The sequence below is a fragment of the Aptenodytes patagonicus genome, chromosome 12, assembly GCF_965638725.1.
Source record: "Aptenodytes patagonicus chromosome 12, bAptPat1.pri.cur, whole genome shotgun sequence".
Taxonomy (NCBI): domain Eukaryota; kingdom Metazoa; phylum Chordata; class Aves; order Sphenisciformes; family Spheniscidae; genus Aptenodytes; species Aptenodytes patagonicus.
The window spans coordinates 1,212,013-1,234,079 of NC_134960.1; the positions used below are offsets into that span (position 1 = coordinate 1,212,013).

At 44.7% G+C, this 22,067-nt stretch overlaps 1 protein-coding gene across 4 annotated transcripts; it reads left to right on the top strand.

Moving 5' to 3' along the window:
- The first annotated feature begins 295 nt into the window (after window positions 1-295).
- Window positions 296-15,922, top strand: YIPF5 (Yip1 domain family member 5). Of its 4 annotated transcripts, none has more exons than XM_076349917.1 (6): window positions 296-429; window positions 9,205-9,315; window positions 10,960-11,132; window positions 12,407-12,552; window positions 14,614-14,795; window positions 15,458-15,922. In XM_076349917.1, exons 2-6 carry the CDS (start codon window positions 9,215-9,217, stop codon window positions 15,618-15,620), a joined length of 765 nt encoding a protein of 254 aa, XP_076206032.1. In that variant the 5' UTR covers window positions 296-429; window positions 9,205-9,214; the 3' UTR covers window positions 15,621-15,922. The 4 variants fall into 4 exon arrangements, with proteins under 4 accessions (XP_076206032.1, XP_076206029.1, XP_076206030.1 ...); XM_076349914.1 differs by lacking the exon at window positions 296-429 and adding an exon at window positions 8,811-8,875; XM_076349915.1 differs by lacking the exon at window positions 296-429 and having other exon boundaries at window positions 9,206-9,315; window positions 11,010-11,132.
- The last annotated feature ends 6,145 nt before the right edge of the window (window positions 15,923-22,067 follow it).

Consider the following 22,067-nt stretch of genomic DNA (forward strand, 5'->3'; position numbering starts at 1 on the left):
CGGGACCGGGACCGGGCCAGCGCCAGCGCCAGCGCCGGGGACGGGGCCGGCGCCAGCACCGGGGACAGCGCCGGGGCCGGGCGCCGCCGCGCCGGGGCCGCTGCCGCGGGGTGGGGGGGCGGGAGGCGCTGCCGCCCGCTCCGCCCGAGTTCGGGCAAAGTTCCTCCCCGCTCCGGCCCTCTCCGTCCCTCTCCGGCCGGCAGCGCCCGTCCCCTGCCCGCCCGCCGCCGAAACGTGCCTTTCCCGCTCCGCGCGGACACGGCGGTGGTTTCAGCCGGCGACGCAGGCGGGCGGGGTGGGCGCGCCCGGCGGGTGGGGGCTCCCGGCAGGCACGCCCGTGGCTTTCAGGCAGGACCGTGATTTTATCACGCTGCTCGCACTCCTCATCTCCCCAGCGGCGACCCAGAAAGGGCAGGAGCCAGCAGCGAGGTGATCCGCCGCCACCGCGGGGCGCGGGAGGGAGGAGGTGGGACCCCGGCGGAGGCTCGGCGTGGCAGGAGCCGTCCCGCACCTACTTTATTTGTCGGGTCTCTACCGGGGGGGGGGGGGGGGGGGGAGCGGCGGCCGCGGCTCCGCGCCCGCCCCGCGCTGCCCGCGGCCGTGGGCGCGCCGGCACCGCCACCTCGCGTCCGCGGCGGCGATGGCGATGGCGGAGCGCCGTCCCGGCTGCTCTCGGCGGGTCAAGCGCTGCGGGAAACGGAGGGCTGAACAGCGCCGGGGAAACGGGGTGGGGGGGGTGGGGGGGTGGGTTTGCGGTGCTGCCGCTGCTGGTCGGGGGCTCCGGGCCGCGCAGTCGGACGCCCCCGGCCCGCTCCGCTCAGCGGGAGGTTAAGCGCACGCCGCGGGTTAAATAAGCACCGCACGAAACACCCGCTGAAATGAAGCCATGAAGCTGCTTAAACAGCTCACCGGATCGCGGCCACGGTGTGCACCCACCAGCGATTTCACAGCTGGTAACGGGAAAGTCCGGCTTTCCGTCTAGCACACGCCAGTTCTGGGCAAAAATAGGTTACTCGGAATGATAAACGTGTGATAAAATAAAGCCTTTTACTCAAGCATTAACCAAAACGCGGAGGGGAAGCTTCAGAGTGAAATCTTTGTGTGAGGAAGTTACCATGTGCAGACTTTTTTTGCTGACTGCACTTAAGTTGCAGATACTTCAGCGAGATTCTTCTGAAAACATGGCCATAATTTTAAAAAAAAAAAAAAGTTAACATAACACGCTAATGTAAAAAGTACAATTTTCAAGGCTAAGGCAGAAAATCATTAATTTGTATACTTGCAGACTTTTCAAATTCAAACCTGAGAGTTGAACAGTTAGTCAAACCCCCCATTTTTACCTTAATCAATTCATTAATTCTGAAGCAACTGCTGGGCTCCTGAGCCAAGGTTCCGTCTCTTACTTCTGGGTCCGATTTCTAATTTTCAAACCAGCAGAATCCGGTACTACTACGGAGGCTGCTGGTCGTACCTCGGAAAGAGAAAAGACAAAGCATTGTGCATCTTCACTTGCAGTTCCGGTAGACCAGCTGAAGAGCACTTGCCAAGGGCTCCACCACCCTTACGAGGAGGACTTAAAGGTGTGATGTGGGATCATGTTAACTTGGATGTCTTCATTACTTTTTTAAGAGTCTGGTACAGCCAATGCATACGGGCTTTAACGTCTGCATGACCAGTCCGATGAACCGATAGCTTCCTTTGGGATTTAAGCTCATTAGTGCTGCCCCTGTTCAAAGCAAGGAGTATTGCATCAGCTTTTTCAAATACTTTCGTTATTAAAGTTAGTTAGTATTCTGTAATAATATTTAAATCAATTTTCATAAAGCCAGTGATGTCGTATTGGCAGGGCTTGAAGAATCAATTCACTCTGCCCAGTAAAAATTGATCTTGTTCAAATAAGCATCGAAGCCATTTGTGATCACACAGTATGAGTAAGATCCAAACCGCCAAGGCAGGGGGATAAAGATCACCTGGGTAGAAGTTTTGGGGGCCGAGCGGAGACAACACAGTAAGTCTGATGTGCAGGCGCTTTGGGAATGAGAGTCTTATAAAAATTGTGATTCCTGACAAGCTTCTGTGAAGCATTCTGACATGGATACCATGTGATTAGTGAATACAGAGACATTCAAGCTCTAAGACTTTTTGAAAAATTATAATCAGAATTGCCCTTGAACAAAAACCTTAGAATTTTAATCACAATGGCTTTAGAAATGCATCTGCACTTTTCAAATAATAAATGAAAGAAATTCAACTCCTGCTTTCATTTCTTTACACAGGACGTTCCAACCATTTTACTGTGACATAATATAATTTCCTTTGATGAAACGACTTCAGCAGTAAAAGCATCGCATAATGCTTCCCTGCTAAATACAAGCCATTGGCCAAATCCACCAAAACGCAGCCTGAGAAGAGTGAAACTTGAAAATCTGGGCCAAATACACTGGTGGCCTAAACATAAAATATGTGTCAGGACCAGGCTAACGTTCTTACCTATTCAGCTGCAAAACCGACGCAGCTCATTTGAAGAGCAGCCACCGTTGTGGTGGAAAAGAAAAGCAGCATCTATCAAAGGGAGGAGGATGAAGCATGTTCCGCTTTTAGCAGATGCCTACATAACCTTCAATATAGCTAGGGGAAAATTTAGCCTGAGCTTAAAGTGTATGTTCCAAAAGTCACAGCAGAGGGATGCTTAAACCTGATATACTAATGATGTGACATCATTCACGGGTTTGAGGTCATTCCTTATGACAAAGTGCTAAATTAGCATTCATGCTTTCAGGAAATCATGGGACAACTGACTTCATCAAATTCTGTGGGTGCTAAAAAAAGGTAGGTGTCTTAAAAGAAGCAGCAATGAATGTTAGAAAGGGTAGTATTCAGCTAGGTCTGTAGTAGCAATGGTATGTATACATATCACCTTACATCTTGCAGTGTGAATACACAAGCTATAAATATGGATCAAGTCGCCCACGCGTAATGAGAAATGTGGAAGCTGTTTATCAGCATTTAGCAACACCGTGCAGAACTTCAAGGCACTCAGAGAAGTAGCAATAGTTTCCAGCAGAAATGGAAGGAGCAATTCTGGGAAGAAAAAAAAATATCTAAGTTGGATTTTGGACAGAAGATTTCAGCTAAAAAGCCACATGGGAACTTTCATCACTCTGGGTGATTTTTACACACAATAGTTAAAATAAAAAAAGGAAGAAAGAAAAACAGTACTTGCAGTTCTAGGCTTATGCTTTGATTCAGAAATGAGTTCAAGGTGCCACCTAAGGATCCTTCAGCCACATATCCTGTAACATTCAGTGCTCCTCAGCAGTCTCGTGTCTAAATACTGAGCCAATGCAACATTTCGCCAGGGCAAAACTCCACCAAGCCAAAAAGAAGAGTGCCGTTTCTGAGGAGGGTGGCATGGCAAAGAGAAAAAGAAGTGTCTGGCCCCAGCAGATGCACTGGGCCCAATTCTGGCTTATTGTCAGGGCAACGTAAAGGGACAGTGGTTTCAGTGAGGACCAGACACCGTGTCCTGTAGGCAGATGCTAGTGCTTCCAGACACGACTTCCAATCCAATCTCAATCCATTGCAAAGAACGGTAACAGCGCCCTGGCAGGAATAAATTCCAGGCTCTTGCAGAGTTACAGACCTTTAACCCAGACACTTTCCTGAAAGGCGTACATCATTCCTAGAGTGGAGTGGTCTTCACATCGCTCAGGTAGCTCTAGAAACTGAGTTCCCAAGAAGTGAGCCAGGCAAGAAAAAGTATGATACTGAGCTAAAATAACACGTTATCCACTGATCCAGCAGTGTGAATTACATACAGTGAAAATCTCATCTGCTGAAATCCAGCAGTATGTGTGAATAAGAAGCCCTAACAAATTTTTCACTTTGAAGAAAAAGCATAGAGAAACATTAAATGGCAGAATCTCCTGAAGAAAAGGATCTGCTAGCAAAAGAGCATGAGTGCCATAAAGTAGGGTTTATTAACAAGTACATAGTAAAGCATTATACAGATTTGCCCTTCATCTTTTATTCATAACTCAAGTGCATAATGTATTTTCATCAAAAAAAGGCAAGGGGGAAGAACGGCTTTCACAGCTGCTCAGCACGTGAGCACAGGCAAGGTGCAAGGCAGACAATTCAAACAGAAAACATGCGACAACATTTTTTTCCCGTCATGTAACATACAGAGTGTGGGCACAGCTTCTGCAAATAAAACTGTGCGCTCCTTCTGTCAAACACCAAATCCAAAGCAAATTCATTGCACAAGGCTCTAGGTTTTCAAAAACTGACAGTAAGGGCGAATGATGTTCCACTGATTTAGATAACAGTCGTTGTACATCAGATAACATTTTGACCAAGAACTGACATACCCAACGCTGACAAAGCCTTTAGAATTTCATGGACGCCGTTCAACAAAGCAATCCGCTATACAAACAATCCTGGGGGTCTCTGACACTTTAACAGACCCAGCACATACAGGCGGACAGAGACCTCACATGCACTCACACCAGCATCTGAGGATTAAACTCAAACAAAAATCGGTGTTTTCAGTCACCCTTCTGTAAGGGACTTCCTTTCTCTCTTACAGGTTCTGCCATAGCAAAGCCTACTTCAGCAGACTTCTTCCTCCCCTCCTTTTTCCCTTCCTCCAACATTTCCAAAGTTGTTTGAATAATACTTTTATTCTCAGTCTGGTTCAAATTATCGCATTATTAACACCGGTGTAATTATGGTGTGTTTTGTAACATTACAGCTAAAACAATGTTCGGTCCTCGCTTGGTAGCGTTATTGTGATATCAGCACTGTGTAACCCATGTACTAATTTTACGAGTGTCTTTACCCTTCCCATCTTGGAGCCATTTCAAGGCCTCGTGCAAAGCCAGATCCCCTGTCCAGATAACCACAGGTGCAGCCGGAGCTGGTCCCCCAAGAAAGGGACGGTGTTTGCCAGGGAGTGTTTGGTGCCTTACTAGGTTGTACCTCCAGGCATGGTGAGACGGGCTGTTCATATAATGCCCTCTCCAAGTCATGCAGGAAGGAAGCAGTTGTGCAGCTGCAATGTCTTGCTTTCCCTTGAACCCACAGGCCTGTATCAGACCACACACTGCTACGGACGAGTGTGAACTTGTCCTGCGAAGCTGGAACAATCGATACCTGTTGTGGCTTAACCCGGCAGGCAGCTAAACACCACACAGCCGTTCGCTCACTCCCCCCCACCCAGTGGGACGGGGGAGAGAATCAGAAAAAAAAAAAAAGAGTAAAATTCGTGGGTTGAGATGAAGACAGTTTCATAGGACAGAAAAGGAAGGGAAAATAATAATAATAATAATAATAACAACAACAACAACTATAATGATAAAAGAATATACAAATGATGCACAATGCAATTGCTCACCACCCACAGACCGATGCCCAGCCAGTCCCCAAGCAGCGATCACCCCCCCTCCCCCGGCCTACTCCCCCCAGTTTCTATACTGAGCATGATGTCGTATGGTATGGAATATCCCTTTGGCTGTGACCCAGTTTGGGTCAGCTGTCCTGTGCCCCCTCCCAGCTTCTCGCTGGCAGGGCATGGGAGCTGCAAAGCCCTTGACTAGTGTAAGCACTGCTCAGCAACAACTAAAACATCGGTGTGTTATCAACATTGTTCTCATTCTAAATCCAAACCACAGCACTGTACCAGCTACTAGGAAGAAAATTAACTCTATCCCTGCCGAAACCAGGACAATACCCTAAAGCAATGTTGAGATGCCGAGTGCAGAGAGAACTAGTTAATGAAAGCTCAACCTAAGCTGTGAGTAAATTCTAGTAATCTAAGCAAATTCAAATAGATTTCTAGCCAAAGAGCATTTCACCAGCAGATGACAATTAAACAGCCCACTGCCTGGGATTTGGGTCTCATTTTACTGTCTAGTGAACTGCAACGAAGTCACACAGTTCAGCAAATTGGCACTAAGTCATCAACATCAGATGTAGCCTGCACACTCTACAGGTCTTCCATGAAAGCTAGAATCTTCTCAGTCTTCAAACACTAATTTACCTAAAGTATAAATTTGCAAGAAGCAGCTCATACCACAGTTCCTGATCTCTGTATTATCTGTGGCTATAATTCCTCCACTGTTATTTCATTCAGTTCTACAAACATGCATATTTTCTGGGAGGCTGTTCTCAGGAGATACCGTGTACACCGCACCACAAGATATGTTTTGCAGGAGAGGCTTGTAACAGGACTATAATTTAAATACAGTAATCTCACTAGAAGAAGATTACATACATGAGAGTTTGTAGCAAAATAACTGTAATCGTGTCCTGAGCCAAAATGAATTTAAAAACAAAGAAAAATGTACGTGTACTTCAAAACAGGGACTCACACCTGCAGAAGCACGTGTGCCCAAGTGGCAAGCGTTCGGTTCCAGCATGCATATGAGAAGTTAGGCTACATCAAGCATGGGATTGCAACTGTTCATGTGTGCGCAGCTAACACGTTTCTAAACCTCATCACCATGTACCTATTCAGCGACAACAATGAAGTGGCAATCACGATTCATTTCATTCTGAAGTTTCAGCTAAACTACCTCAGCCGGGGTTTTCCCTGACTGTCCACAACAAAGCCCACCTGAGTCAGCAATGCACGCTCACTTCTTCCTGAGCTCAGCACCAGGACCTTAGGTAGTTAATAAAAACAAATTCTAATTTACAGTCCGAGTACAGCCTTTTCCCCTGACCCTACATGAAAAAAAGGGAGCAAAATGATGACTCTAGAGGGATAAACAGAGTGAGTGACAAAGGACCGTGAAGCTTTTTCACATGAGAGTGTCTTCACAGTCCCAGTCATGTTTTTCTCAATTCCACAGTATTCCCAGCTCCTGCAGCTTATTTGTGAGGGACAGGCTAACAGCTGGACTTTAATAAAGACAAGAAGATTCATGGCTCTAGCAATTTTTTTGTCTGGCCTCAGGAAAATATTAATTTTATTTAACGTGGACATGTGAAAGGTATGAAGGTCTAATATTAAATGACAGCAATTACTTACTTTTCACTCAGCAGCACCGTCACCTTCTCCATCTCCTTCAGTACCTGCAGTTTCACATAAACTCTCCCATCCATGCAGTGACCAGAGCACACCCTGTTCCCTTTAGGTGATCTAGACAGATCACGGGGCGAGGTGCTAAACTTGCAGGCAAAACCACTTCATGTAACTAAGCTGTGGCCTTGAGAAAAAAAAAAACCACACCACCTTAAATGAACATTGTGCAAAATAATATCTCTAGGGCCAAAGTCTACTCTCTTACTTTCACTGATGTCAACCAGAATTCTGTCTGAATCATGCGAATGGCATTTTATCCCCACTCTGCTCCACTTTTATACACGGATTCACAACACCATTTTTTTCCATGAATAATAGGGAAAAAAAATCCTGGAAAGAAAGAGATTTTTGACAATTAAGAAGTTACTTACTAATAAATTCCTCTGTGACCTCAAATGCATTAATACTAAACTCTTACTGAAAAGCTTCTGATGTTACCTGTGTACGTAAACGGTAGTGAAACCAAAATTTTGCACCCCGCTGGAAGCGGATGACACCGCCGAGCGTAAACGAACACAGTGACCCTGGCAGACGCCATGAGCCCGACAGCCTTTGTGCTGTACTTGGGGAAGTTGCATTAGAAGCGAGTACGTTGCTCACTAGGGATGCAGTGCAGCGCGTCCCGACACCCTGAACTGTCTGGTCCTACGAAGATGCCGCGGCGTAGGAGGGAGGCACAGGGGTGAGCCAGACCGAGCCCCGAGCCCCGAGCCCGGGCACGAGGCCGCCGGAGCAGGCCTCCCTTCCGGGCTCCTGCTCTACTTGTACCCATTAAATTGAGGCCCCGCGGCCTCCCTCCTCGCTCCCCCGGTAGCTCTTCCAGACTGATGAAGGGCTAATTGCAAACACAGCAGTGACAGAGGCTGGCGACCGTCACCGCCATCGCCAGAGCCCCGTCTTTGTCCATTTCTGTGCCTCCTGAAGAAAAAGTCAGCTTTTCCATTATGTTTTTTTAACCCATCACATCTGCTCTGCACGGCCACAGCAAGATCTGCTGACTGGGTTTCTGCAGACTTTTCAGACAGGGCAATTATTGATGGAAGGATTTACAACCGTAATTAATTTTTTTACATGTCATTGGTGGCTGCACCAGGAGAGAACAGTAAACATAAATAACAGCTAGCGGTTACACAGTGCATTACAGCTTCACCTCACAATAAATCAGTATTCCTCTTCCCATTTGACAGTATGACTCTCGGCACACAAGATGAGGCAAAGCAGTGAAAGGAGGTACTGACTACTAGCGCTTTACTGCCGAGTGAAATTTGGACAGAACTTTATTCTTCGCATGTATTTAAAAGCCAATGTTTTGCTTTTCTTCGGCAAAACAACGGGAGACAAAAGCCATGAAGCTTCGAAGCCTCAGTTCTAACAGGGAGGCTTAACAATGCAGGGGGAAGGGCCGGCTCCCTCCTCGCGGGGGACTGCGCGGTCGCCAGGCCGCCCGCAGCCCCGAGGGGGGTGACCGAGCCCTCCCGCAGGAGCAGCCCGCAGCCGCCAAGCCCCGCCAGCGGCAGCAGCGCGGCGAGGGCGGCGGCCCCCGGCCGCAGCCGCCATCCCGCGCTCCGCCGCCATCTTGCCGCCGTCTCGCCCCCGCCCCGCGCCCCGTCCCCTTGGCAACGCAGGCGCGGCGGTGCAGGGGGCGGGGCGGGGGGAGCGGCGCATGCCCGGTGGAGGCGCGCCGCGCGCAGGCGCGGCCCCGCCGGCCCCGGAAGCGCTGGGGCCGCTGGGTGACACGTCGCAGGGGCCGCGGCGGCGGGTGCGGGGCCGGGCCCGGGGGGGCCGCAGGTGGGTCCGCGCCGCGGGGCCCCGCCCGCCGCCGCCTCCCCCGGCCCGCGCTGCCGCGGCCCTCCTGCGGGGAGGAGAGGGGCCGGGGGCCGCGGGGGTCGGCGGCCGCGGGGGTCGGCGGCCGCGGTCGGCCCGGGATGAGGGCGGCGGGGAGGGGCGCTCCCGGAACGGCCTCTGTGCTTTCGGGAGGTCGCGGCCGCCCCGAGGGAGCGTTCCCCGGCCGGGTCCTGCGCGGGAGCCAGCGGAGAGAGCCGCTCGGTCTTCCCCGAAGCGGCTCCCTCTCGGGGTGGGCTCGGGCGACCCGAGCCGACCTCGCCGCTCTCTTGCAGATCGCTGGCCATGTCTGGGTTCGACGGCTTCAACACAGACTTCTTCCAGACCAGTTACAGCATCGATGACCAGGCGCAGCCCTACGATTACAGCGGGAGGCCGTACAGCAAGTAACTTGTGCATGCCTTTTGAACCCCTGCGGCGCGGGTCGTGTTCGGTCGGGGGCCTGCGGCCGCCGGGCCCGCGCCGGGGCCCTTGTGGGACAGCCCCTCGCTCGGAAGAGGGTCGGCCCTTCAGCCAGCTGCCGCCGCCTCTGGTTGAATTCCTGTTGCTCCCTTTTAGGAAGAGCGTAACTTGCGTTCTGTAAATGGAGAGGTGAAGCGGTTGCACGTTGAGCGCTCTGCCTCCTGCGTTTTAAAGCAAAGATCAGAAAATTGAGAGGAAGGTTACGTGAGTAATCGCAACTGTAGGGATGATCTTCGCACCTTTGGGAAAAGAAATACCGTTGTTCTATAAGTCCATCTCCAGTCACTCGGGCAGTAAAAATTAGTTACGGTGTCACAAAAATGAGCCTGCAATGACGGTGGCGATTCCGAGGCTTTAGCAGGAAAGCGCGGCGGGCGTTTCTCGGCCGGGGGAGCTCCCGGGAGCCCTTCGCAAATCACAGAATCATTAAGGTTGGAAAAGACCTCTAAGATCATCGAGTCCAACCATCGACCCGACACCACCATATGTCCGGTCTCGGGCTGAGGGTTTTGGTCGGCCGTGTGACCTGTGTGATCCCTGCGCTAGATGGAGCAGGCCGGTGCCTGCTTGCGTCCTGAGAAGGATTACAGCGCTGTGATGGGGCTGAACTCCACTAACACAGGGAAAGAAAGGAGAAGGAGTTCCAGGTTCTCCTTCTTTATAGTCGTATTTCCATAGTTAAATATTTTGGACACGTTTATTGAAGTCTCTGTAGTCAGACTTGGAAATGGTTGGTGGCAAGAATAACTGAGGAGTTGGTTTAGGAACAGAAGATAGCTTTGATTAGGCTTTTTTTTTAAAGGTAGCAATGTATATTTTTATACATATAAAATCTATAATAGAAAGTATTCCAAAGGCAGTATAAATTGATTTGTTAGTAAATAACTGAGAATGTGAAATAGGAACTGAAAAGTTGTCCCTTTTTTTCCCCTGCATCATGTCCTGTAGGTAGATGTCATAATGTGTTTAATGTCCGTATCGTAATTCTTCCTTATATGTCATAATGCTTCCTGATACATGTGGTGCTGAAGTGAAGGGGAAAACAGCCTTTTTTTTTTTTTAAGCTCATTTTTTAAATATAGACGGTAACAAAAGTGACAGTATGACCAACTTTGTTCTCTAATAGTGAGTTTGCAAATAAACGTTCTAAAGAGCAAATTAATGCTGGCATCAAGTGAGATGTCATTAATGGACAATATTTGAATAAGTTTGAGACGTAAAATTTTCCTACTCTCTTACAGGCCTGCAGCTTGTAATAGTAATTTGGTCAATGGATAACGCTCATTTCTCCAGGCCTCTGACTTAAAACCAAAAAGTAATACTAGCATATATAGCAAGAATTATCTTGTTTAGCTTAACAGTATTGTTTATAAGGGTTTGAATTGATGGACGTGGCTATATGTCTAAAAGGCCTGGATCTGAGTAGGGGATCATCTCATGTGACTTTTTAAAAAAGAAGAAAGGATCGTTTGCTGCAACTTATTTATTGAAAATAAGCTTTGCTTTTGCCGGGAGGTGTTTAAAATAAAAGTCTGTATCTGTCTGTAATGCGACGTCATTCTTTGTAGGCAGTATGGAGGCTATGAATACTCTCAACAAAGTGGATTTGTCCCTCCAGACATGATGCAGCAGCAGCAGCCTTACACGGGGCAGATTTACCAGCCAACACAGACGTACACTCCAACTTCAGCACAGTCTTTCTATGGAAGTAATTTTGAGGATGAGCCTCCTCTATTAGAAGGTATAACTTAAGCTTTATGGCCAAAATCCAAAACTCTTCCCAATTTGGGGATAAGTTGAGTAGCAGGGTGTGTATTCCCTACTTCTGAAAGTGCACAGTTGATTTGAAATTATAATTTTTTTTATCTAACTGTATTTTGGTGTATGAAATACATGTTCTTGTGTGAACTTCTGCAGTTTTAGAATTGTGCTTTATTACTTCATGCCAGCTGTTCTGTGGAAGAAATAATCAATTAAATGGATAACCAGACTTCATACAGCTCATGTCACAAAAACACTTATTATTTCTGTTGTTGCAAATAATTCTTATAATTGCCCACTTCTTGTAAAATAAATCGATGCAGTTAGTTGATTCTTTGGTTAGAACTGAAATCTTTCATTGATAAAGAGGAATGCTGAACACTGCAGAAATTCCTATGCGGAATACAGCCTGTGCAGAATGCCAGAACAGGTAGGTAGGTAGTGTCTGGATTGATGGTTTCAGTTTCCAGCTTGTATCCATCATTGTTGAGTGCCAAACAACTGAAGAAACCCTTACTGTTACTGGTTATTCATGATACCTATTCATGGTAACCTTCCACCTTGCCATGCTTTTTTTGTATTCTTCAAAAAAATTATTTTGTTTACATAGATGCTTCCCAGAGCCTGAGGTGGGCAAATAGTAACTGCATTCATAACTAGGTTTCGATGCACAACTGTGGTCAAACTGTTTGGGTAGAGACTTTAAATCGTATCTAGCTGGAGGGAGCTGCGAAACTCCTTGTCATGGGACACTGAGTGTTAAAAAGGGTGGGTGGTTTTTTTTTAGCGGGCTCAATGGCTGGTTTATGAAAGAGCAATCCACTGAGGGTAATTAAGTACAGAGAAACTGCTTTGAATTAGAAATCCTTGAGCCACCAGTCATTGGAGACTTGGGGAATCTGCATGTTCTGTGCTTATACTGTTTCGTACCTACCTGCTTTTGGCCACTTAGAGGGACAGGGTACTGGGCTAAATGAACTTTTGGGCTGACCCAGAACACTGCGCTTATGCTCTTACCTGGTCCTTTAGAAACCACCTTGTCGCTTCTGAGCATTTGAGACCTGGAATCTGTGGAGGCAGCACACTCAGCAGCTTGAGGAAAGATGGAATGACTCAATTCTCTGGTCCCCATAGGATGGTGTCTGGAGGAGATTTAAAAGTGGAGAGGGAGTGAAACTAAAGTGAAGCAAATGGGGGCGACAGGAAGGGAAAAAATGAAATAAACTTGCATAATTCTTTTCATGTAATTTGTAGAATTGGGGATCAATTTTGACCACATCTGGCAGAAGACACTAACAGTGCTGCACCCATTAAAAGTAGCAGATGGCAGCATCATGAATGAGACTGACTTGGCTGGACCAATGGTCTTCTGTCTAGCTTTCGGAGCCACGTTATTACTGGTAAGATATTGATTGCAAAATATTACTGTTTGTGCATTAATGCTTTTGGAACCACTGGGGAAAAAAGCCAAGTTACCTATAGGTTGACTGGAAGTGACTTCTTGGGATGGAGGCCAAAAAAGCACATCCTGACCAAGGACTTGTATGGAAGAGGAGCTGGGGCTTCACGCACCGCTGATTGAAATTAATGAGTTCACTGTCGCTTTACTTCAGTGGAGTTTGAATCCAAGTCTTTGTGCTGGTTTTTGCATGGCAAATATTTCAATGTAATTCATATTTCTTTTCATGCTTTGCTTTTGAGGAATATGGCTCCCTTTTGTCACAGGAATGGGTGTGACCCACGTTCTCAGATTTTTACCTGTTTGGCATTTTTTTTCTAGATTGAGATGTTTTACTTTCAGAATCATACCTTGTCTTTTTGCAGTATCTCTGTTATCTTCTGTCTTATCAGTAATCGGAACAATGGACACGTTAAATATTTGAGTATTATTTCATTTCTTCGTTTAGGAGTGTTTTATTTTTTAACTCTTACTATGTTTAGTATTTGAGTCTATTTCTCTGTTTTGTTTCATTGTATGTCTTTGCTCCATACTCTTTATTCATTGTTCTTTACTGATACTCAAGAGGCAAGGAAACTCAAAATTCATCTGTAAAAAGTGATTTCATAAGTACTGATACATTAGGCATGACTTTCAGTATCAAGAGTCAGTCTGGTAAAACACTTCTAAAGTAAACCTGCTTTCAAATTGCTTGTACTTCTTAATAGGTCAGCAGCTGTTGAAGCCTGGTGGTTTTTTTAGTTGAGCTTAATTGCAATGAGATTGTGCTTTAATGATTCAAAAGTGTCAATTATGAAATGACAGATTAGCAGCAAACAGTCTTCCTCGTCATTGAAAGCTTCAATATTTTTAATCAGTTTTTTTCTCTAAATGTCTTCAGGCACTGCATTTAATTTTTGCCCAAAATTTCACATTGCTATGTCACTTAGAACACAGTGTTTTGGTACCAAGGGGACTTTAGGCCTACTTTTATAAGTAACCTTTATTTATAGAAACTAGGCCAGTAGAGTTAATGAACATGTTTATAATAGATACATTTGAATGTTCTTTTCCTGACAAAGTAATAGCTTCTTCTGTGTGCCTTTTTTTTTTTTTAAATACATTGAGTGTAGCGAAAGCACACAGGCTTAGCCCAGCAAAAAGATTAAAGCAGATATGATTGTTTTCTGTAGCGCTTGGGGAAGAAGAAAGCTGGGTTATAAGTAAACCCAGTTTGGAATTTAGTAGTGGGAGACAGACCTCAAAGCTACACACCATCGTAGCTTCAGTAACTGCATGGTGGGTCTCCCTGCAGGGGTGGACACCGTGCATTGTGCGCATTTTGCTAGGTGTTGTAAGGGAAGCATCGATCTCATTGTTGGAAAAACGGATGGTGACGTAGGATACATACATTTTGAAATAATGCATGTGTGCTTTCTGCATACTCGTTAGTAAGCAAAGTTCTGATTTTGACTTTTTAAAATCTACACGAGTTAATTCTGCCGTCCGTATACAGTGCTTTACAGCTCAGCTTCAGCTGTTTCTGGGAATCTTTTATAATTTATGTTGTGCTATAACTTTGTGGAGTGTGTCACAAATTAAAGGACTTTAGCTCTGGATTTGTCAAGAAGTTCCTGAATTACAATTTTTTGCTCTTTATACGCTAGTTCTGTAAAGATTATTATCGCAAGTAATCAATCGGCGTGAGAAGTTAGTTGATTAAACCCTAAAGAATTGATAGGCTTTTGCAGCCCGGATCAAAGAATAACAATTCGATCAAAATCTGTTCATCGGGATAGGTAGAGTTAGGATAAATGTGCCTCGTGGGTGCCTAGAATGTACCTTTGTCCTGGAATTCAAGTTGTGGGAAAATACGGCCTGTTGAATTTGACTGTAGGAATTGGGGGTGGGGGACGAGGGGGGACACGAAGATACTCTGTAAACGTTCTTTCTTTTTCCCTCTGTTCGTGGGAGGCATTACTTGTTCTGGCAACTAACGAGCATTACTCTGCTTGACTTTCAGGCTGGTAAAATTCAGTTTGGTTACGTGTATGGAATAAGTGCAATCGGATGTTTAGGGATGTTTTGTCTCCTGAACTTAATGAGCATGACGGGTGTCTCGTTCGGCTGTGTTGCCAGTGTCCTTGGATACTGTCTTCTTCCTATGATCCTACTTTCCACTTTCTCAATTGTATTTTCGTTGCAGTAAGTACATAAACTTTATAATTTGGTAATAGATTCCTCTCCTATGAGATGGTGAAGGAAGTTATTAAAAGGAATTTTCACTCAGTGATGAAGCTGCATATAACTTGAATATGACAGGAATTGTAAGTGTAAAAACATTAGTATCAAAAGTCTTCAGGTATTTTCTGGATGAAAGATAGGTGAATGCTGGTTTTATCTGTAAGTCAATTAACAGCTTTTAAATACATAGACTCAAATAACAATATCAAGTTTGTTTTCAGTCAGCTTTGAATCTGGCAAATCTCGGTACCTGTAAAGTCTAAAAGTAATTATAATTAAAGATGCAAATTTGAATTTGACTAACAGAAGAAAATCACTGTGATTCCTCACAGCTATATGAAATGAGGGACTGAAAAGAAAGAACTTGCTAGAGTTACTTTACTCACCACCTTTACATTTCATATGCACAAAGTCAGTTTTGGGTTTGGTTTTTTTTTTTAATGCTGTCGTAATTGAATAATGTTGTTCTGAAGTCTTTACTGCAACTATTTCATTTAATGTCAAATATAAAAGCTAAAATTCATCTTAGAATCTCTAAAAGGTGTTAGGAGTCCAGTTACGACTCTTATAAGCATATATACACAAGTATTATATGAATTCTCTTTTTATTTCTGTCTTTACAGGGGAATGATGGGGATTATTCTCACGGCTGGAATCATTGGCTGGTGCAGTTTTTCTGCTTCCAAAATCTTTATTTCTGCCTTAGCAATGGAAGGACAACAACTTCTAGTAGCATACCCCTGTGCTTTATTGTACGGAGTCTTTGCTCTCATTTCTGTGTTTTGAATAGACTGTCCAAACTGTTGGACTCCAGTGGGCCAAAATGAAAACATCAACTTGGAACATTTAGTTGGACCAGAAACAGCTGCAAACAACTGTATAGTGTTGCTATCACGAAACTTAGACCTGTTTTGAATCACCTGGAACAATGAAAACAAATGTCTCGTGTTCACTTTTTTAGGATTTTGAATACTGTTTTCAATTGACCTGAGGTGTCTATAGCTTTAATAAGTGTTCATGCTTATCAAGTTAATGTAATTTCTTTCCCATTCCTACATCTTCAGAAAAGTAACTTTTGGTTGTTTATTTGAGGGCTGGGGGGGGGGGGGGGGTTGTTTGGGTTTAGGGGTTCTTTTTAGGGGAGGGAGAAGGATTGCCGTTATAAATTGATAGATTTTTATCAGCAAGAGTTAACAGAACTGCAGATGCCATAGATTCGGGGTACTCTTTGAATAAATCTGTAGTAGTAAAGAACCTATTTCCTGTCCCCTCTTACCAAAAGCAAAATGCACAAATGAACACAAGCAATTAGAATATCTTCTATATTTTAACAAGCTTAAGCTCTTTGGTCTCATTTATTTGTTCATTTGATGTGATAGTATTTCAGGATTTAAGATACTTAAATTATGAATTAGAAAACGCTTAAAAGTTAAAGGGATCTGTAATTCTGTCACACTTGAAATATGAATACATTTGGATGTCTAAGTAGCTATATGTTAACTTGGATTTCTGAAGATGACTTCAACTAGGGTTTCTTTTCCTAATGGTGCACATACTAGTAGATGAAGAGTAATCTCTCTTGCAGTACTTCCAAGAAAAACATCATTTTGAAAATGTTATGCTTGTCAGTATTGTAGTTACTGTAAAATAATTTAAGGCATATTGATTAAATTTTCCTTGAATTTTGAAAAAGGTGTTTGATTTTTTTCTAATCTTTCTTTTTTAATGGAGTTCAGTTACTAAAATAGAAACTTGAATATTGAAGCAAAATCATATTTAAAACTATTCAGTTAGTGGATTTGATACTTGCTTCAGTGACAAATACTTAATTTGACATGAGAAGTATAATCTAGTTTGTGAGGTTAGTCACTTACAAGAAGTCTTACAAGCGTAAGAAGTGGGAAACCAAAAATGGTGGTTCTTCACATAAGCACTGGCTAATTCTTAAAATACGCAAGAAAAGGATACAGACATACTTTAACGCATACTGGGGAGGGGAGGTTACTTAGTAGGTAGATAGTGATCCCCCGCCTTGGAAATGAAAAGGATCTAGCAATGTGCTGGTTTATAACTACCATTTCTTCGGCAATTTAATCCAAGGGATGTCATTTCATTGAATTTACCACAGGTGTTAGTCTGATGCTCATCTGTCACGTCCGTGGACTTCGGGAGTTGACTCGCTGGTCAGATGTGTTAGGTTAACACCTTCTGGTAAGACTCGATGTGCGAATGTGTCTTCAAAGGAAAGCTTTCATCTTACTGATACATGAATGAATACTTTCAAAGGCTCAGCACACGTTTCTGTTCACTCTTCCCTTAGTTCTGCATGTTCTCCAAAAAATATCTCTCTAGTGCCACTAGAAGCTACTGACGAGGTCCTTCTTTGCTGGCCAGAGCCAGCTTTTGCTTGCGTCACTGGGAGTTGTGGGAAGTGTCATATGAGCGTAAAGCCTTTGAGAACCAAATGCCGATGTACAAAACCGTTCTGACTTGTGTTATGTACTGTAACTGGCTGTTAGAATGAGAAAACTCTCACACGCATAAAAAACTTCAATTTCTTTCCAGAGGCGAATTCAAGAGCCCAGGTAACTTTCTGCTTTGATATGTTATTACAAATTATCATCCTAAATAAAAGTAGTGAGTTGATTTTATTTAGCAAAATGTTTTACTCTGTACTTCGTAGTTCTGATTTCTTTGGATTAGTAGACCACGTCTGCCCTGGTGCACAAAGTTCTTGCTCCTTTTAATGAAGAACATTACCTGCTGATGGAGCATGATGTCCTGTATTTTTGCAAATAAATTACAGTGATTACCTTTACTAATGAGGCCTAATTAAATACAGAATTGCTCTAGTAAGTATAAAAGCTCACATACTTTCTTGAGCACATCAGGTTCTAATACTCAAATACTGTATTTTTGTGAAGCGGGCTAATTAAGCTTACCTTGCGTATATGAATGTGGTTCGTTTCTTAAAGCTTGCACTGATGATGGCTTCCAGGGTGATTACTTATGTGTTAAACTGTTACAAATAACCTTTTCTCTCACCACAGCATGAGCAAACCTAAGTGCACAGGAAAAACGTTAAAATTAGCTTGTCTCAGTACAGCACTGGCAATACAGCTGCTGAGTTTGGGAAGACCGTATGAAAAGCTCTTTGTTTAGATATATATGTTCACAAAGTCCTTGCTCTGGCAGGAGAGGATACTACACGTTCTACTCGAGCAGTGAGGTTTGGCCAGTGAGTTTCAGGAGCATTTTGTGTTCTTCAGCTGACGTGAAGAATTTAGCAGTGAATTTCTAACTGAACTCTTGGGGGCAGGAGAGAAGCGGATGGGAGTAGAAGGTCAAACGCTTTAATTCAGAGAGGACTTTATAAAAACACAATGTTATGTCTAGACTGGTAGTCTTGAATATCTCAAATTTCTGGTACATTAATTAATGTGATTCCATTGACTGTGTTTATTGCCTTTCCAAAATCAATTCCATTGATTCTCGGTCATAATGTTTTGTCCTAGATCTTGCTTCAATTTTAGTTACATTTCAGACGATTTAATCTTGCCGTCACATCGAATGACAAGATTGTATGCTGTAATTCTTTAATCCTACATTTGCCTTTCATATTTAGTAGGACTCTTTTTTCTTTTTACTTTCTAAATCTGAAATCTCTCCCCCAGTCTGTTAACATCAGTATTCTCATCTAGTTTTCAGATGAAATACTAACGTTACTTGCTTCCATCCTGCATTGTCTCTTGACATTTTCATGTTACTCCGCTTAAAGCATTCAAATATGAATGCTGGTGTTGCTTTTTTAAAACCATTTCTGTCATCACACCTGATCTTGAAATTACTTCCTATTCTACAAAAGTTAAGTTACCTTTCCCGGTTTGTCCATTTTTTGTCCCAGTTTGTCGATGTTTTGACAGTGACTTTGTTCTTCAGGTCACTTGTTTTGCTATGAGGCAGCTGCTGACTGCAGTTCAGTGTGTTTCTATAGGCAAGTTTCTGTAAGTATCAACAAATTACATGGCATGTCCTTTACTAAAAAGCATGTTTTTTCTGTGCTCTTACGCCTTTCATCTGTGCACCGGTGTTGGCACCTGTTCTGGAGGGGCTATTACTTGTTTAGCGATGGATGAATACCGTCGGAAGCCGCAGAGAGCAGGGACTGATTTGGTATTTTGTGTGAAGCCAGATGTTCCTCCATCCTCGCGGCTGGAGAGGAGCATCCTGGATTTGTATGGGGAGCACCAACACCGCTGTGCACCAGCATCGCTCATGCTTTGCACTGCCTTCTCTCCAAAACGATTACCTTATTTCCATGGAGTTGGCCGACCCAGACTGGGTTACTGTAGAGGCCATTTGTCTGGGTCTGTGATAAGAAGCTGGAATACCCTTAGGCTTGTCTCCAGGACGTTTTCACTGGATGATGCGTGCACAAGGGAACGGGGACTCTCGCTCCTCGAGGGACCGACAGTTGCAGTTGGGCAGACGCTTCGTGGTGCGAAGGCTGGGCTGGGGCGCAGCCCGAGAGCAGTCAGTGGGAGGGAGTCACTCACTAACGGTGCATTAGTTCGTATCAATACCATTGTCTAAAAGTTTACTAATGTTTTTTAGGAACCATGTTAGCTGAAAGAACAGCCAGCGCTTTGGGGTATAACGCACAAGTTATACCACAGAAGCAGGGTTTGCAAAAGAGAGAGCATCTTTCCACTATGCCAATTGATTTACCTGGACGAGCTTTCGGTCTCTGTGTCTTCACCGAGATGCTTTGGAGCGTCGGCTGTTAATGTTACACGCTGCATCTTAACAAAAAATGCAGGAATCGAGTATCTGGGGCTTGCTGTTTCCTGCTTCTCCGCTGGGTGGGTCTGCAACACATCTGATGGGCTACAACATGTCTGATGTACGATGATATCTCTGCTGTACTGCAAGGCTTCCGAGGTACTGTAAGGCAGGGCTCGGGGCTGGCACAGCTCAGCATCAGGAAGCCTTTCCCCTCCTCCTCCCCTCCTTGCTTGTCTCCCACAACATCAATAGCAATTACATTCCCAGGTAGTCAAACCACTAATGTTGTCAAGCTGGGTTTCTGTTCCCTGTAATGGGGAAGGGATTCGTTTCAGTCATGGCCTGTCAAATTAGCGGAGATGCTGTGTGTGCTGGGTAGCCCTCCCGGCAACGGGAAACCTTTGCTACATCTCATTCTTTGTATAAAGCTGTAATATTTCTGACCAGCTTTTTTTTTTTTTTCTTCACGTTACCAGGAAGTCTCTTCATTTTCTGTACGCGGTCCAAAAGCACATAAAATTATTTTTCTCTGGGTAATTCACTGCCTTTCCAACCGTCGGGTGATACAGACAGGCAAGCTCTTCCCTAGTGTGGATCACATCGCATTGTAGCATTGTCTCGGTACCTTTGGTCCATGTAAGTTGACGTATCCTTCCTTTGCTATACTTTTTAAATTTAGTTAAATAGCATCCGTCTCAGAACTAAACCAATCTATTTACACAGTCTATGGGATTAGAAGAGTTTTTAAAATATTTTTTGTTGTTTAGGAGTTGCAAGCCCTAGTACGTCAAGATGTGAGGACCTGAGATTATTTATTGTGGTTCTCCTTGAGCATCCTGTGGGATGGGGAAGCTCTGTTGTCCTGTTTTGTAGATGGGGAATGGGGTAAGGAGATGTATGTAATTTGTGTAAGTCCTGCTGCATTTGACCATCTTTATGCCAGCAAAACATAACGGGGTATTTCTCCAGGGGGGAATTCTCAGTCCAGCTCTCTGGGACACGGTTTGAAAGTGGGAGGAGGTTTTGTAATTGGAAAGTCTGTCGATCGTGTTTGCCAGCTTTGTGCTTTCCTAATCAAAGCCAGCAGGCCCTTCGCCAAACAGCAGTCCATGCTCTGGGCAGGACTGCAAGCGTTGTGCTCTTAAGGGCATTTTTTTTCTCCTATTATTTCTTTGCTTTATTGCAGGAAGTACTAACATTAGAAAAGCGAGGATTCTGTGGTCCTCATCAGGAATGGTGAAGTGGAAGATTGTCTAAAATTAGACACTAGTCCTGGAATAGGCGCCTTTCACAAATTGTACTGTAATTACGTGTCTTTAGGAAGAAGGGCGTTGCTCTGTTTCTTTACAAACTAAACTCCACCACATCGTTCTTGGAATTGCAATGCTCTTACCATATACATTTCTATTCCATTTTTCCCCATATTCTTGCTTTTCTGCTGTTAGCATAGGAAAATCTAATCTTCTTGGATACCTGCCTTACCTACTGATCTACGAGACCTATTTGCTTTTCAGTTGTGGAACTTGCATCCGCTTTCGTGCAAGAGCTGAAGCCAAAGGTAGGAAGCATTCTCTGCTTCCATCGGAAAGACGACCCCAGTTCCCACGAACCGTTCTCTCTACTGCACGTGGCCATTGCAGGGACATGAAGTTACCATCGGGCTTTGAACCAGACACTGCCAAAGGCACTCTTTACCTACCTGTGTTTTCTCAAGTCTGGAGAATAATGATTTACTGCTAAAGAGAAGTCAGGAAAATTCCCTCTCTCTAGACCGCCCGTTCCCCGGCACGACGTGTTAGGTAGCTCCTTAGGCACAGGGTGTGTTTTCCCCTTGGTAAATGCGTGGTTTGCATCTCGCGTTGCTAAATGCATTAACAGGAGGATATTTCACCTCCGAGATCTGCACGGGGTTTCCTCCCGCACAGCCTGCCCACTGGTAAGCCTGTCAGAGGGAGGTCACTAGAGACGCACAGTTTAACGGTCCGGATGAGTGCTGGTCCCAGAACTTCTTGGCAGCGTCTTTCCAGGCCCATTGGCAGCAAGCACCGGCGAAGGCTTATCTTCAGCAGTTTTTATGAATCCAAACTCGAGGCCGTTTAGGCCTCAGGGTAAAATCCAGACGTTCTTTCTTGGGGTGTGATTTATCCCACTTCGGTGGGTGCCAGCTTCTCGGTTCTTTTTCAGGCAGAATTCCCATTTAGCTCAACAGGAGACTTAGCTGAATCAACAAGATGAATATTTGGCCAATAATTATGTCAGGCAAATCTGGACAAATATCCTCATTTACAAATAAACCTGACAGGCTAGGACACTTGGCTAGTAGCTCTACTCCAGTCAGCGTCAGACCCAAGTGATGCCCAGCCTCCCGAGCCTGCACTCGGACTAGCCTCATCCACAGAGAAAAGAATTTCAGTGCTGGGAGATCGATGCCAGCTCCTTACCTCAGAA

Excerpts from the sequence above, each read along its gene's own strand:
- YIPF5 (XM_076349917.1), top strand. The coding sequence starts at position 9,215 with ATGTCTGGGTTCGACGGCTTCAACACAGACTTCTTCCAGACCAGTTAC. Across the intron at positions 9,316-10,959 it reads AGCGGGAGGCCGTACAGCAA|GCAGTATGGAGGCTATGAAT; the intron begins GTAACTTGTGCA and ends CATTCTTTGTAG. Across the intron at positions 14,796-15,457 it reads TCAATTGTATTTTCGTTGCA|GGGAATGATGGGGATTATTC; the intron begins GTAAGTACATAA and ends CTGTCTTTACAG.